The sequence below is a fragment of the Oratosquilla oratoria genome, chromosome 31 (assembly GCF_046742065.1).
Source record: "Oratosquilla oratoria isolate Oo_2021 chromosome 31, ASM4674206v1, whole genome shotgun sequence".
Taxonomy (NCBI): domain Eukaryota; kingdom Metazoa; phylum Arthropoda; class Malacostraca; order Stomatopoda; family Squillidae; genus Oratosquilla; species Oratosquilla oratoria.
In genome coordinates this window covers 39,692,638-39,710,137 of record NC_134807.1, presented here as the reverse complement: position 1 = coordinate 39,710,137, position 17,500 = coordinate 39,692,638, and the positions used below count along the sequence as shown (strand labels likewise).

The 17,500-nt window shown below is 37.5% G+C and overlaps 1 protein-coding gene across 1 annotated transcript in view; it reads left to right on the top strand.

Moving 5' to 3' along the window:
- The first annotated feature begins 12,632 nt into the window (after positions 1–12,632).
- The window catches only part of LOC143041623 (uncharacterized), a 6,217-nt gene continuing 1,349 nt past the window's right edge, over positions 12,633–17,500 (top strand). Inside the window, exons 1-3 of the mRNA XM_076213632.1 lie at positions 12,633–14,114; positions 14,337–14,679; positions 15,503–16,567. Of these exons, the coding sequence (XP_076069747.1) occupies positions 12,633–14,114; positions 14,337–14,679; positions 15,503–16,567 (2,890 nt within the window). The remainder of the gene's footprint in view (positions 14,115–14,336; positions 14,680–15,502; positions 16,568–17,500) is intronic.

Below are 17,500 nucleotides of genomic sequence, written 5' to 3'. Positions count from 1 at the left end.
GCTAAGTCTCTTCCTTCTTAGCCCCAGTACACACCATCGCAGTCTTCACATGGTAGTTTATATACCCCGTGGCTGTTATCCAGACTAATTCTACGGTGTAATTCACTACTTTTCTAAATATATAGTTGGGGATGTTAGATATAAATTTAAGGTGCTTATTGAGTAATAATTTGAAGTCAGCTTTGATGAACTCATTATATGGTAATGTGTTTTTGTTACTCCAATTTAGGTTATTATTGGAATTGGACGTCTTATAATAATTGCTTTCTAAGATGGAGCAGGTGCATTATATTCTCTAACGCTTCGATAGAGTTTTCTTTAGAGAGAAAATGATACAGGCAAGCAGGAATATGCTGCTTATATACATCTTTTGAGGTTCATCTCGCAGATTGTCTCGAAATATAGTTAGCTGATTGGTCCCTGTGATAACGAGTTTGGCTGAGGTACGTGCTAAGATCACAAACACTTCTCTCTGATTTGATGTTTCTGCTGAACTGAAATAAGCTGCCTCTATGATTATCCTTGCCTTTTTTCATACTAGTCTCTACTACCTTTACATTATCCCAGTTGGGTTAATGGCATTCTTTAGTAGCATGTAGTACTAGTTAGTTAGATGTTCTCTGGCGTCGCATGTTATATTTATCATAGATTCTTTTTTAATTCCTCTTAACGTTCCGCCAAAGTAAGCTGCGTCGCACCCACCACAAGGAACCTTGTAGATTCCGCTGTCCTTGTTTTTTTTTTTAGTTTCTTTTTTGGATACGATATCCCTAGTCTTTCACCCTGACGAGTGAATTATGTTTACCCCGATTCTCATAAGGAACCTGAAGACTGTTTTACCTTTTCTAGAGTAAGATATCACTAGGAAATCCTTTTACTTATGTATGTATATATATATATATATATATGTGTGTGTGTGTGTGTGTGTGTGTGTATACAAATATATGCATATATATATATATATATACATATATATATTTATACGTGTCTATATATTATCTCATCGGGGTGCGATATCAACTTGGACGATGATCACCATGGGACTACATTCATGTCTGCACATGGCTCTTCATAACAAGATAGCATTTGTTATTTCTTCTCCTACAGATGTCCTTAACCCATCTACATATTTCTGTGTGGTCTTCCCCTTGCCCACCTTCCTTCTATTTTTCCCGTTGGGCACGTATGTTTCAATTGTCGTCTTCTCATGACGTGTCCTACAAAGTGTAACTGTCTTTTCCTGATAGTTGTTATTATTTTCCTCTATGTTTCTATTTGCTCCAGTATTTCTTCGTTTGGTTTAGATTCTGTCCATGTAATTTTCAGCATACTTCTCCAAATATATATATATATATATATATGTATATATATATATAATATATATATATATTTCTGGGGCACAGGTTTTCTCTAAGGCAATTCTGGTTGAAATCAACTGCACTAGTTGCTTTAACAATCTTCAAGACTGTATTCTTTAATCTGGAGAATACTTTCCTATTAGCAACTGAGAGGGACTGGAAGTAGTCATTCATGACTCTCAAAAGAATATACGCAGTGTATGCCAACTGATATATTTTTGCATAGTAATAGTATTGAACAACTATTGACTCCACCGAAACTATAGTTTTTCGCCTCGTCGTGAGGCGTCTTCAGGGTGAGGACTGCTTTGTAGGATGCTCTGCTATATTGAAGGTCTTCCAACGAATAATGACCGCTGGTTGGATGGGCTGGCTTATAAGGCTCAGCCTGCCTAGCTCAGACGGAATACTGGCCTCTCATTGGCTGAGAGGTGCAGTATGGGATTTTGTCCAGGAGCCAAGGGGGTGGGATTTTGTCTGGGAGCCAAGGGGGTGGGATTTTGTCTGGAAGCCAAGGGGGTGGGATTTTGTCTGGGAGCCAAGAGGGTGGGATTTTGTCTAGGAGCCAAGAGGGTGGGATTTTGTCTGGGATTCAAGAGGGTGGGATTTTGTCTAGAAGCTCTGGCCTGATTTGCTGCTGCTCTGGTTACTGGTCCTAGGCGCTGATTAACTAGCTGGACATGTTTCATTTGTTCGCGGGGCTGCTGCTGTCTAAGGGCTTGTTGTTCCTGGAGGGGGTTATTCTTTACAGGGCGCGCGGAAGGGAGAATAAAATCGGCAGCTTGCTGTATGTTGATGGTAGGGCGCTGGCAAGTAATGGATACTGCTTCTGCAATCTGCAGCTTCCTGAAGGCAGACTCCTTGTGAAGAATTTCCGTTTGGTCTAGCAGTTTCTGTTGAGGAGGCTTCATGTTGTGTGATTCAGTGAAATGCTGGAAAATTGATCCCTGGTTTCTATGGGATTGTAGGCGACGTCGCAGTGTAGAGGAGGTCCTGCCAATGTATGTGCTGGAGCCGTCGCAGCAGTCCTCCTGACATGAAAATTTGTATACAACATTGGTGGTAGCCTCACTCGGGGCCCTGGGCGCCGTGCTATTCCTCATTATCAGGGAACTAATGAGGTTAGGTTTGCAGAATATTCTCAAGTCTATGATGGTATTTCTGTTAGTTGGGGTGACTCCTCTCTTGATGATATTCCTAAGGGCATCACACTCCTCGCGGTACCGATCATGAAAAGAATTATGGTGGTAAACGGTGATTTTCTCCTTGGGAGGGGTGGGCAACTGGGTCGAGTCTGCAAACTGGTCCAGTTTTTTCTGTATGACTTTCTCGATGAGATGGTCTGCATAGCCGTTGTTGGTGAGGAGCTGGCGGATACGGTCTAGTTCTCTGTGGATCTCAGTCCAGCTACTACAGTGGGTAAGGGCCCTCTTCACATAGGAAGATATCACGGATATCTTGTATGAAACAGGACATTCTCCCCTGGCATTGAGGCAGCGGCCCACGTTGGTGGCTTTAGTGTAAACCTTAGTCTTGAAGCCCTGTTCTTGTTTAGAGATGTCCACATCTAGGAAGGGGAGGCACCCCTCTACACTGCGTTCACAGGTGAAGGTCAGGCTGGAATTACCTTCAAGAGCAGTAATCATGTGAGGAACCTCTTCATCGGTAGTAGTGGTGATGAAGATGTCATCGATATATCTCGCATATATTCCTGGAGGGGGGTTATTGTTGAAAGTTCTTTCTTCCACCTGGGCCATATACATATTAGCAAAAACTACCCCAAGTGGGGATCCCATCGCCACTCCATCAACTTGTCTGAATAATTCCCCTTTATATATATATATATATATATATATATATATATATATATATATGTGTGTGTGTGTGTGTGTGTGTGTGTGTGTGTGTATATATGTAATATATATGTATATATACATATATATATATATGCATATATATATATATATACATAATTCCATATATATTACATATTTATTTATTCATATATACATATATATATACATATATATACATATATATACATATATATACATATATATACATATATATACATATGAATATCTGGGGAGCAGATTCTCTTGTATGCATGCATTGTTAAAATCGACAGCGTTAGTGAGGTTGTTGATCTTCTTGTGAGTATTCTCCAGTTTTCTAACCAATATTCTGCCATTTAGAGGGTGGGCATATACCAAGTTGCCAAAATGATTAATTTATTTCAACGTTTCGTCTAACAAAGAGACATCTTCAGGAAATTCTGTAACATAGATAATAATGACGTACAGAAATATAGAAAACAACATGTAAATCTAACCAATTATACAAATATAGAAGCAAATATCAATAAATGCGCAAATTCACACAAAATAAACACTATACATGGGCTGATGGGGACCGTTACTTACAATAGTTAAAAGGTCCGATGAAATGACGAAGAAAACCCTTCGCTCGGTGACATATATACGCACCTAGCCGGCTTGGGTGGTGGTGGAGGGCGGGAGAGGGGGCGGGGGTGGTATCTCATTAATACGAGAAGAAGAGGGTTGGGGGAGGGGTTGGGGGGTGTGGGGGGTGGGGGGGTGGGTGGGGGGGTGGATGGAAGGAGTGGGTAGGAGGAGGTGGAGGGGGGGTTTCGGAGAGAGGTCATGCTCGGTAGTAGCTTGGTGCTGCTAAACAAAGCGATGACAGAAGTCATGTTGCATTGGATATTAATGATAGGACTACATTCTCTGATAAACATAGCTTCTAGAAGCTTAAGTTTATGTACATCCCTATTGCTTGCTATAATCCTAGTGTTTGAAACTAGGTATTCACGGGTGGCTGTTAGGTTATGGTATTTCTTTAAGTGATGTTTTATAGCCCCATTTTGTAAATGCATAGTAATTCTCCTACTGAGACTACATCTAGTAAAACCAATATATGCTGTATGACGGACTACACAGTTCCCGGTGCTACAGGTGAATTCATAAACACAATTAGTTTTAGACATAGTCTCAGTATTACTATTTAAGTTATTAGTTATAACCAATGAACTAGTTTTAGGGTTGGAGTAGTATACAACCACCCGGATTTCCTTATCTTTAGATACCGGATGACAGTTCTTAGTGATGATGTCTTTAATTATTTTTTCATCTTTTTTGTAACCCTTGTTGAAGATGCTATGGTAGTATATATCAATGAATTGGGGCTTAGGGGATGTTTGTGGGGAAAGGTGGTCACACAACATTTTATTACAAATTACATCAAAATCACTATTAGGGAAACCATTATTCACCAGAATCTGGCGGATGTGCTGCAATTCTGTATGCAGAGCCTGCCAGGAAGAACACACTTTGATAGCCCTCCGGACATACGCTCTAATCACACTGGTTTTATAGCTAGTCGGGCACTCACTTTTGTAGTTCAAACACTTCTCAGAGTTCGTAGGTTTCCTGTACACCTTCGTTATAAATTCCCCGGAAGAAGAGTCCACTAAGATATCGAGGAAAGGGAGTTTGCCATCCTTATTCATTTCAGTCGTGAAGCTAAGACCAGATTCCTCCTGGAGGCGCAGTCTCAATCCCTGGAGAAGGGCTTCTGACTGTGCGCACACAAAGATGTCGTCTATGTACCTGTAGTATAATGAAGGTTTGGTGACGTCATCTTTAAAGACTGCTTCCTCTACTGCCGACATGAACGCTTGGGCAAAGAGTACTCCCAGGGGGGAACCCATCGCTATCCCGTCGTGCTGGACGTACAACTTTCCCTCTGGACATTTAAAGGGGGCCTCGGTAGTGCAGATTTTCAGCATCTCTTCCATTATGTGCTTCGGGATGGTTGGAGGGGGGAAATCTGCGTGTTCATAAACATATTCCAAAATGATGTTAATAGTCCTATGCACAGGGACATTTGAAAATATACTAGCAGCATCCAACGATGCTATAATGCCGTTAGGCTTGTTACCTTTTAAGATGTCTATGAATTCATCCCTAGACTTTAAAGAATAAGTATTAGGGATATAAGGAGAAATTATTTCATGAAGAGTTTTAGCTACGCTGTAAGAGGGGGTAGGAATTTGGGAAATAATGGGTCTGAGGGGGTTTCCTTCCTTATGGGTCTTAACATTACCATAAAAATAACCAGGAGAAAAATCTCCGACTAAGGGTACAAATTTGTTACCTCCTATCACGGCGTTAACAGTGGAAATAAGTTCATTAAGTCTAGATTTAATCTGAACAACAGGGTTACGAGAAATACGCTTAAACTTGGAATCATCTAGGAGGATGTCACGACATTTCTGAAAGTAAGTTTCCCTGTTGAGGATCACATAGCAGGAAGCTTTGTCTGCTCTTCTGATGACAATCCTCTCGTTGTTGCGCAGTTGTTCTGCGGCTTCCTTCAAGCGTGGGGGAAGTTGGCTCTGGTGGTGGTGGCGGCGTTTCGTACTTTCTGCCTGTAGTTGTTCCTGTAGATCTGGATTAACTGAAATAACACCTGTTTTTTGTAACTTACAAATGTTGTCAAAGAGAGTTGCTATTTCTACCTTCTTGTTAACCTGCTTAAATTTAGGCATAAGGGAACAATTAATTCCAAGGTTTAAGAATTCACATTGGGCTTCTGACAGGGGTTCATCGGAAAGATTGATGAAGCTATCTGTTGGTTTAGGTAGGGCTAAGTGACCTCCATAAAGTTTGAATAACTTTTTAGACATGCGTGTTCTGCCTACCTGGTAGTGATTGGCTACCTTCAAGCCGGAGGTTTGATCACCAGGACAATGAGGAAAGCCAAGAAGATCTACGATGGCTCAAACGTCCGGACCTCGGGAAAGGATAAGTCTCATTTTATTTCTGTTCCTAATTCTATAAATACTATAGCTATTGATGATTATTTGTTAAAAGGTGGAATAAATATAGCAAAAATATCTTCCAATAAAATAGGAAAAATATTTAAGAAACATAATAATATTCGTAATAATCTCAGTGTCGTTTACCGTATTCCATGCAACGGTTGTCCATCATCTTACTTCGGTGAGTCAGGTCGAGGGATCAATAAACGCTTGAGTGAGCACAAAAACGATCTCAGGGCTCATAGAACATCTAACTCCCTGGTTCGTCACCTGGACAAATGTGGACATCTACCTGATTGGAACAACACAGAAATTCTACACGAGGGATTTGAGAAGAAAATGAGAAAAACTGTGGAAGCTGCACATATCGCCACCAACAAGAACAACAACGACAGAGACGGATTTAAATGCCTCTCGAAAGCAGCAAGTGTCCTAATAATTAAATCGTTAGCCAAAGGGAAAACATGACGCTCATACCTTGGCGGGTTCCCTCTCACTACGAATATAAGAATTGTGATCCGTCTGTAAAGCTGTAGTCCTCTGAAGAAGACCAAGTTGGTCGCAACGTTAGAGCAATAAACTATTCCTAACACATCTTCGTTTGCCCTTCCCCACCGACATTCTCTCTCTCTCATATAGATATATATATATATATATATATATATATATATATATATATGTTCCTACTCATATATATATATATATATATATATACGTGTCTATATATAATTATATGTTTATATATATATATATATATGTATATATATATATGTATATATATATATATATATATATATATATACATATACATATATAAAAACAAAAAGTGTTGCTTCGGGCCTATTTTTACGAGCACTTAGAATTTGCAGCTCACAATATTTAGATACAGAAATATCAACCATAAGAAAACAACTTACAAGATTAGGATACCCGGATTGGTTTTTGCAAAAAGCCCTTAGCAAGGCTAAAATAAGTTTCCACAAATCTACTCCCCACTCTACTAACAAACACAAATGGGATAATAAATGTATAAAATTACCCTATAATGATTCCATAAATGAAATGTCCCAATTATTACCTAAAGAAAACATCAATGTCATCTTCAATTATCCTAATACACTGTTTAGGAAAATAGTTAATGTACACCGTAGACCATCAAGTGACATTAACCCAGGTGTATATATGTTGCCATGCTTAGATTGTGATTCTGTCTATTGGGGACAAACTGGAAGAGATTTGGCAACCAGAATTAAGTAACATAGCAATTCTGTTAGATATGGTCAATTGAATTCCGCGGTATTTCAGCACATTGCCAATAAAGATGACCGCATGAATTGGGAAGATGCTGAAATAATCTATAGATCAACATGTATCTTTAAAAGGAAAATAATTGAGTCTTCCCCAATAAAGTTTTTACCTAATCTTAATATATCAAATGGCCAGTGGTCACCTGCCTGCATCACTGCCTCAGCAGTCAGCCATGTGCTACCTCATGTACTCCAAGGTCACAAAACCCCACGCGACCTGAGGAGCATCGGCCACGTAACCTGAGCTTGTTCCTTTTCTCACCTCACATTTTTGTATATAAGCATATGCCTTCCACTATGTATTCATTCTGCTGAAGAGGGTCACAGTTAGTGATCGAAATATACAGAACGTTCGACATTAGTGTCTTCTTTTCTCCAACTGTGGGATAAAAAGTATATATATATATATATATATATATATATATATATATATGTATGTATATATATACACTATATACATATATAAAGGACTACTATTACACAGGACGTGCACACCCAGATCCCTGGGTCCGCTAGCGGAGGCCATTGTTTTCTTTGTAACCTAACGTTTTATATTGGACAAATTTATCAAAACTAGAAACCTAATATTGTATATAGGACAAATATATCAACTATTGACATATTCAATGCAGTATAAGTTAATATAAACTTTTATAGTGAAATAAGAAACTATTTTTAAGACACTGTTATGCTTTGAAATGCCAATTTTAGCCGGATTTAGCAGTTATTATTGTATGAGGTTAGTGGACACCAGGGTTGGTGATTTTTTTTATCTTTTTAAAACATGAAAAATCGATTTTTTTTTAAATCAGATTTATTTGATTTAAATTGATTTTTTATAGATTTTAAATATTGTTGGATTGCTATCTGATATGCGATCTGATTGCTAAAGGACATTTTTAGCATATCAATATAAGGAGCAGTGTTATATAGACTTGCCACAAGTATACAAGGAATGGTATAAGCCTATATTTAGCATATATCACTGTGCAGCCCATAAGTTTCAACAAGATTCTTGTTGAAACTTGTTCTAGGTAAGCAGCTTCTCACTGAGTCAGTTGCTGCTTTGGAAAGAACCAGGAAGGATGTCTTCTGGACCTGGCAGAGTGGTTCCTTCAGGCAGAAAAAATGATGCTCTCTGGAATTATTTTGAAAAACTATCAACAACTTCTGGCAAAGGGTACCGAGCTAAATGCAAAGACTGCAGGCAGGAACTACAGGGCATTGTGTCAAGATTAAAATCTCACAGAGATAAATGCCAAGCTCAGCCACAGCATACAGAAGAAGAAATTGATGACCCAGGTAAATAATTTTACTTATATTGTGTGCATTTCTCCCTTTTCATTCGCAACTATATAAATTTGGTGAACAATGGAGAGCATGTGCAATAAAAATGCGAAGGCCTAAAGAGATGATACTTCAACTTCATTACTTCTAAATTTGGGTAATGACTATATCACTATGATATACTGTATCCACTCAACTTTGGGGCCTAGATGATTATTATTCATTTCATTCAACATTGTGTAATATTTTTCATAGGTTCCATTGGAATTCAGCCCACATACGATTCAGCCCAAAGGGATTTAGCCTAACCTAACCCAACTAACCCATTAATTTTAGTGAATTTAAAAGTGGACTGAATCCTGTGTGGGGTGAATTCCAAGCCCACCTATTTCATATCCTGTTAATTATTTCCAAATAATTTAATGACATGTGTGAATATGATCATTATCTAAAAAATAACTACTGTACTCAAAAGTAGCCTAAATCACACTGTATTCATTCATTTATTTATTCATTTATGAATTATGCAATCTACTAATATTTTCTGTTTCCATTTCAGGATCTATATCAACAGCTTCAATCCCTTCATCATCGGCTCCACTTGAATTATCTGCAAACCTGACTTCACCATTAAAAAGGTCACTATCAGACTCCTCCACAGGCGCCATTTCTGCTAAATCATTTTCATTTAAAAGAAAGTCATCAACATCTCTGGACAGATTTATCATAAAAAATTCAGCCTCTCAAAAGGAAAATTTCGACAAAGAAGTAGCAGGAATTATATTTGCTACAAATTCACCATTTGGTCTTGTTCATCATCCTCAGTTTCTCAAGATGATTCAGAGCCTGAGGCCAGGTTATATTCCTCCATCCAAAAGATATTGCTGATAAGTACTTGGATCTTGTGTATGAAAAGAAATATAAAAAGTGTGCAGATGACCTGAATAATGAAACTGTATGTCTTTCAATTGATGGGTGGTCTGACATCCATAATGAGCCCATAATATGTGTCATTCTAACAGCATCCACTGGTCAGATTTATCTAATTGACACAATAGACACACCAAGGAAACCTCACACTGCTGAATATCTTCTACAACTTGTACAAAATTCAATCAAGAAGGCTGAACAAGATTTTGGTTGTCACATTGGAAGTGTTGTGACAGACAATGCAGCAAATGTCACCAAGATGAGAAAAGTCTTAGATGAATCGAGTGAACCTGAGCATACCGTCCTCACATACGGCTTATACCGTTCCTTGTATACTTGTGGCAAGTCTATATAACACTGCTCCTTATATTGATATGCTAAAAATGTCCTTTATCAATCAGGTCGCATATCAGATAGCAATCCCACAATATTTAAAATCTATAATAAAAAAAATCTATTTCAATCAAATAATCTGATTAAAAAAATCGATTTCTTAGTACTACTGAAAAATTAATTGGATGGGTTCTATAACTTTTGGGTGGTTTTGCAAAACGCCTCGCGCCCCTGTGTTGACGTGGTGATTTTGTAACGTAGTGTTCCAATTAACGACGACATGACGTCACAATCTTCAGGATTTCACTTCTTATAATAACATATCATTTAAACTTTCATTTGACCCAAGATACATACATACATACACACACACACACACACACACACACACACACACACACACACACACACACACACACACACACACACATATATATATATATATATATATATATATATACATATATATACATACTTATTAAAAAATTCATATTCAGTATATATATATATACATATATATATATATACATATATATATATATACATATATATATATATATACATATATATATATATATATATATATATATATATATATATATACTTATAAAATTTTCATATTCAGTATTTAAAAGTATAGCCAACTCCTGAATTGGCATCTATGATGCGTAGTTTTCCAAGCAACGACATGACGTCACAATCTTCTGCATTTCACTTCTTATAACTAATCAAGTCATTGCCTTCGTCTACTGAATTGAGGTAAGAGCTCTATACTATATCATAAAGTTTATATCTATAAACGTTGCTACTCGCTCAAGTCCCATGGAACTCCCTGCATGATAATGATAATTATAATTAATGAGTGGGATTGGGATTGGGAGTGGAAATTAATTGGATGGGTTCTCTGACTTTTGGGTGGTTTTGCAAAATGCCTCGCGCCCCTGTTGTTTTGTAACGCTTCTCAAGCCAGAGCCAGTAAGCCTTTTTCGTTTTAACACACCCTTTCATTACTTTTCCAAAATGTCTGAGGAAGTTTCTTATAGGATGAAACGTTATCGACACTTCTGGAAATGGGTGACGTGCTCAAAAAAGATACAAAAGAAAGACGCCAAAAACAACTCTAAGCTTCTTGGACAGCTTCGAGCAGAACACGCTGGAACCTTTCCGGGTCTTTACGGAAAAACCAAAAGCTTTTCTATGATAGAGTCTTTAAAGGAGTTCCATTTAAAAGTTCTTCAGTTTAATGTCACCATACGTGAAAATTAAGACTTTTCGTATTCAGATGAAATGTTTGACAATTTACAATTGTTTAACGGAGACGTCGAAAAGAGTAAATTCGATGGTTTTTCCAAGCACTATTTCGCGGGCTACAAGAGTTTCATAAAACATGGAGGCAGGGGTGATCACAGAAATTACCAAATGCACTATATCGACTCAATTTTTAAGAGTTACAAGCGTCAAGAGAAGAAGAACAAGTACGCTATAAAGAAAGTCAAAGAAGAGGCTAAAAAAAAGAGGCTCCAAGAAAAGATTGAAGAAGAAAAGTGGAAAGCCAACGAGGAAGAGGAACGGAAAAAGCAAGAAAAGCTGGATAGAAAGCAAAAACTGATGGAACTTAAAAAGGGAAGGGATGAGAGGCGTGTTAAACGGTTGGAGAAAAAAAGACTTGAGCAACAATTGAAAGAGGAGGAAGACCGTCAAAAATTACAGAAGAAACGTCTCGAAGAACAAAGAAAAGACGAGAGACTACGTCTAAGAATGGAAAAACGCGAGCTGGCGAAAGAAGAACTGAAAAAAAAAGAATGATTTGAGAAATTAGAAAAAATATGGGTTCTTTGTTATTCCCTGAACTACAAGAAGAGCAAAAGAAAATGCTAAAAGAAGACAGAGCAGAAAGAAAACAAGATGTGGAAGAGAGACGTGAATAACCGTCAATCGACATATTTTCCATAGACAAACTAAAAGGAGTGATAACCGATGAAAATAAAGTTGAACCTCAAAATCTCGGCAAGCTAGGAGACTTCAAATGTAGATACTGCCAAGCCTTGATGTGGAAAAAAGAGCCCAGGACAGTTTGTTGTAATAACGGGCAAGTCGCGGCTGTTATTCCATCAGAAATCAAAGACAAGACTGTTAAAAGCCTATACGACGGAACTTCTGAATTTTCTGATCGTTTTCTTGGAGATTAAGTAGGATTCAACAATTTGTTCTGTTTTACCTCTTTCTCAACACCTCGCAAGTTAGAAAATGCTTTAGAGAAATCCATATGTTTCAAGGTTTAAGGAAGAATTTACCACAGGTTGATATTTGAATCCTGGAAGATTTCAAGAAGAACCTCTAAACCATCAGGCTTCGGGAAGCCGTGGATTTTTTGACAAGGAAATAGAAAAAATGGATTTCTGGAAGAACAAAGGTGACAGTTTCTTGGACCTCTATTTTTACCATGATCGAGACCAGCAAATTAAACTAAGAACAGATAAAATGAAAAATTTAAAGCCAGAATGGAAAATAGCCACAAAATAACGACGTTCCAGAGAAGAAAAGGAATACGAAGAAAATGAAAAAATAATCAAGATGCTTTTTGAATACTTTGCTGAAAATAATTTGTGTCTTTCGTCTATGTTAAAGGAGGTCGAAAATTCAAAAGAATTAGTTCGGCTTCACATCGAAAAACATGGAAAAATACCAGAGATGACCTTAACACTTAAAGCAGCAGAAGGCGTGCAAACGCGTGAACATAAAGGTGTGTATCACCTTCCATCTTCTTCTGCAGCTGTCGGAGGTATAGTGAATTTAGAACCCGGTAATGATCCTCTTCAGGTTATTATAACGTCTCCTAAACCCGGGTCTAATTATGTTACAAGGATCCTAGAACACTCGAATTTCTTCTATGATCCATTCCAATACCCTCTTTTAATTCCTCATGGAAATATGGGATATTCTTATAATTTGAAGCTTTTACAAAAAGGAGACAAAGTTCGAAAATACAACAAATTGACGCCCGCTGCATTTTACTCCTCCATGTACATGGAACGAGAAGGGGTGTTCAACTATATTACGAAATGTCGTCGTTTATTCCAACAATTCGTTGTGGATAATTATGTGAAAGTGGAGACCATGAGACTTGATTTCATAGAGAGAAACCAAAATGAAATAAGAAAGGAAAGGTCGGATATTCTGAGAGGAGAAAATGGAATAGATAGAGTTCAACGTATAATTATACCTCCTTCATATGTTGGAGGACCAAGATATATGAAGCAAAGACAACAAGACGCCCTCGCATTTGTAACAAATTATGGATCTCCTGACTTTTTTATAACGTTCACTATGAACCCAGCATGGGAAGAACTGGAAGAAGCGACGAGTCAGACAGGAGGAAATGCTGCTTCTGGATGTAAAGCAGACAGGCCAGATTTAGTGAGTAGACTGTTCAAGATGAAAGTGTATAGTCTCCTTGATGATTTCACCGTTAATTGTATATTTGGAAAAGTTAAAGCCTATCTTTACAGTGTCGAGTGGCAAAAAAGAGGGCTCCCACATGTCCATATTTTGTTATGGATGAGCCATAATGTTAACGCCGATTTTGTTAGCAAAATAATATCTGCAGAAATACCAGACAAGGAAACTCACCCTATATCATATGATATTGTGACAAAGTGTATGATACATGGACCTTGCAAGGGTTTTGATGATTCCCAACTTTGTTGCCAAGGGAAATCTTCCTCGGACGGCAAAAATTTGTGTGGAAAAGGGTTCCCAAAAAAGTGTAGAGATACTCTATTTTTCGGAAATAATGGCTACCCACTTTACAAAAGAAGAGCAAAAGGAGAAGACGGACATACATTTGAGAAGAAAATTATGGGTAAAAACGTGACAGTGGATAATTCTTGGGTGGTACCTTATAGCCCATATCTATGCCTCAAATATAACACTCATATAAATGTCGAATGTTCAAATTCCATAAAAACCATAGCCTATGTAACAAAGTACGTTAACAAAGGCTGTGATCGCATACTGTACACCAAGACTGAAAAGAATAAAGAAATAGTAAACGAGGTAAGAAATTATCAAGATGCACGCTTTGTAAACGCTAACGAGGCAACATGGAAGATATCCAAGTATCCTATCCATAAGAGCTTTCCCCCTGTTACTACCCTTGATTTGTACCTGGAGGGGGAAAATGAAGTATTTTTCAATGCAGACCACGACGAAGAGACACTGTTAAGGAAAACCTTATAGGACACACAACTCACATCTTTCTTCAAATTGTGTCAAAAGAACGAGTTCGCTGCTTCACTTTTGTATCACGAAATCCCCAATTTCTTCATATACGACAAATTAGCAGCTAAATGGATTGAGACGAAAACCGCGGCCCTCGGAAGAGTGCGAGCAATAACCACAAAAACAGTTAAACTCTTTTATTTGCGTATGTTGCTTTCGCATAAAAGAGGACCCACTTCTTACAAGGACCTCAGAACAGTTGAGGGAGTCGAGTACGAAATATATAGAGAAGCTGTAAAAGCCATGGGATTACTCAACGACGAAGAAATGTGGAAGAAAACTATAATGGAAATCATAAACCATACTAATAACAGAGACCAACTAAGGTCGACATATGCGAGTATGTTGGTATTCTCTGATCTGGAAGATCAAAGAAGCATATGGGAGGAGACAAAAGACCTTTTTGCGAGTGATTTTCTACATTTGAGGGGATTAGAAGAGTATAATGACGAAATTTACCTCGATGCTCTTGACGATATTCAAGAAAAGGTCTTCAACTGTGGAGGAGGAAAAATCGAACAATACGGTCTTCCTTCTTCAAGAAACGGAGAAAAGTCAACTAATGTTGTAAGAAGAGAGAGATCATACAACAAAGCGGTACTGGCTCGAGAAGTCGAGGAACGAAAAGTGATGATGAACGAAAAACAGAAGCATTGTTACGATACCATAATGAAATGTGTAGAAGACAAATTGAAACGTGGAAAAAGAGGGTTTTTTATTAGTGCTCCGGGAGGAACTGGAAAATTTTCCTGTTGAATATTCTATTGGATACTGTTCGTTCAAGAGGAGAGATAGCATTAGCCGTGGCTTCTTCGGGTATAGCCGCTACTGTTTTACATGGAGGAAGAACCGCCCATAACATGTTCAAAATTCCGTTAATGAAATACAATGAAATACGAGCATGCAGCGTCAAGAAAAATACTGAGATGGCACGTCTTTTTGAGTTGACTTCTTTGTTTGTCTGGGATGAAGCTGTAATGGCTAACAAAAATACAATGACCGCCCTCGATATTACTCTAAGAGACGTTTTAGGTGTTGACAAGTTCATGGGAGGAATAGTATTTGTATGTGCTGGAGATTTTAGACAAATTCTTCCTGTGGTCAGGGAGGAGGAAAAAGTGAAGAATTGAATTGATGTCTTAAATCAAGCTATTTCTGGGAAGAATTGAGTAAATTGGAACTGACAGAGAATGTGAGGCTATCAAAAACTGACATTCGGAACAAGAAGTTCGCCGAAGATTTACTGGATTTAGGAAAAGGAGTAATATTAGAATGTGGTGTAGTTGTGAAAGAAAGAGAGGAATTAGTAGAACGCGTATATGATGATTTCGATGAAAATTTCCTGAACGTCTCATATTTTGAAAAACGAGCAATAATCTCTCCTACAAATGACGATGTGGACAACATCAACGAGATGGTTTTCAATAAATTGAAGGAAAATGAGGTTGTTTATCGAAGTGAGGACACTTCCGTGGATAACGAAATGGATATTCAAACATCAGTTTACAATGCCCTCAATAGTCCATCTATTCCCCTTCATGAACTTAAACTGAAAGTCGGCGCTGTCATAATGGTTCTTAGGAATATTTGTCCACCTAAATTATGTAACGGAACACGAATTCTTATAACAGATTTACAGAAGAATATAATAGTAGGGAAGATTTTGGTAGGTGCATACAGAGGCGAACAAGTTTTACTTCCCAGAGTAACATTAGAGTCAACAGATACATCCGTCATATTCAAGAGAAGACAATTTCCAGTGAGATTGTGCTACGCCATGACGATAAACAAATCCCAGGGGCAGACATTTGAATGTTGTGGTTTATTGCTTGATAGTGCCCAGTGTTTTGCTCATGGACAGCTATATGTTGCATGTTCACGGGTTACAAGCCACGATTCTCTCTTCATTTACACTGGCTATAAAAAAGAAGGAGACGATTATGTCAGGAAGCCTGCACGCAACTACGTGTATAAAGAGCTTTTCTCCGGAGAAGGGTTTTATAAAGGTAATTTTGAAGACATCGTGGAAGAGACATATAAGAAAACGTCTAACGATGACGAAACAGAAGTCGAAATAGCAGAAGAAGAACCTGATCAATCGATCACTGTAATACCAAAGTCCGCCTATAAAATCAGCGAAATAGACGCCATCAACATGATCATGCCTCCTGAGTCCAATTATGGGGAAGAAAAAAGTGATTCTGGAGAATTTATTGAAATGATCCAGAGTATCAGAGAGGAAATGAAAGAGCAGAAAAAAGAATTTTAAAATGAAAAGAAAAGGAATAAGGAGAACATGAAGGGGATGATGAAGGAGTTTTTGAAGGCTTTGAGTGACGACAGCGATGATGACGGAAAACTATTCGAAGACAGTGATGGAAGCGTCTACGACTCGGAAAAGGACTCAGATATTAAAGATGATGGCCCTCCAAGAAAGAAAATGAAGCAATAATGGTGTACAAAATTTGTATTTGATGTTAGATAAAACTATTTGTAAAAATCTATCTTTTATTTGTAAAACCTTCATTAATACAAGAAAATTCAGGGAGCAGCGCCGCAGGCCAAGCACCCCTGGCGAAACCAGGGCCGGCGAAGCCGGGTGCTTGTTTATAAAAAAAAAAATCGCCAACCCTGGTGTCCACTAACCTCATACAATAATACCTGTTAAGTCCGGCTACAAATGGTATTTCAAAGCATAACAGTGCCTTAAAAAATAGTTTCTTGTTTCACTATAGAATTTTATATTAACTTATATTGCATTGAATAAGTCAATAGTTTAAATATTTGTCCTATATACAATGTTAAGTTTCTAGTTTTGATATATTTGTCCAATATAAAATGTTAGGGTAACAAGAAAGCAATGGCCTCCGCTAGCGGACCCAGGGATCTGGGTGCGCACTTCCTGTGTAATAGTAGTCCTTGATATGTGTATCTATATATATATATATATATATATATATATATATATATATATATTTTTATTTGTTCATATATATATATATATATATACAGATATATGTACACATATATATATATATATATATATACATATGTATATATATACATATATATATACTTATTTATATATACGTGTCTATATATGTTTATATATATATATATATTTATATATATACTTATTTATATATACGTGTCTATATATG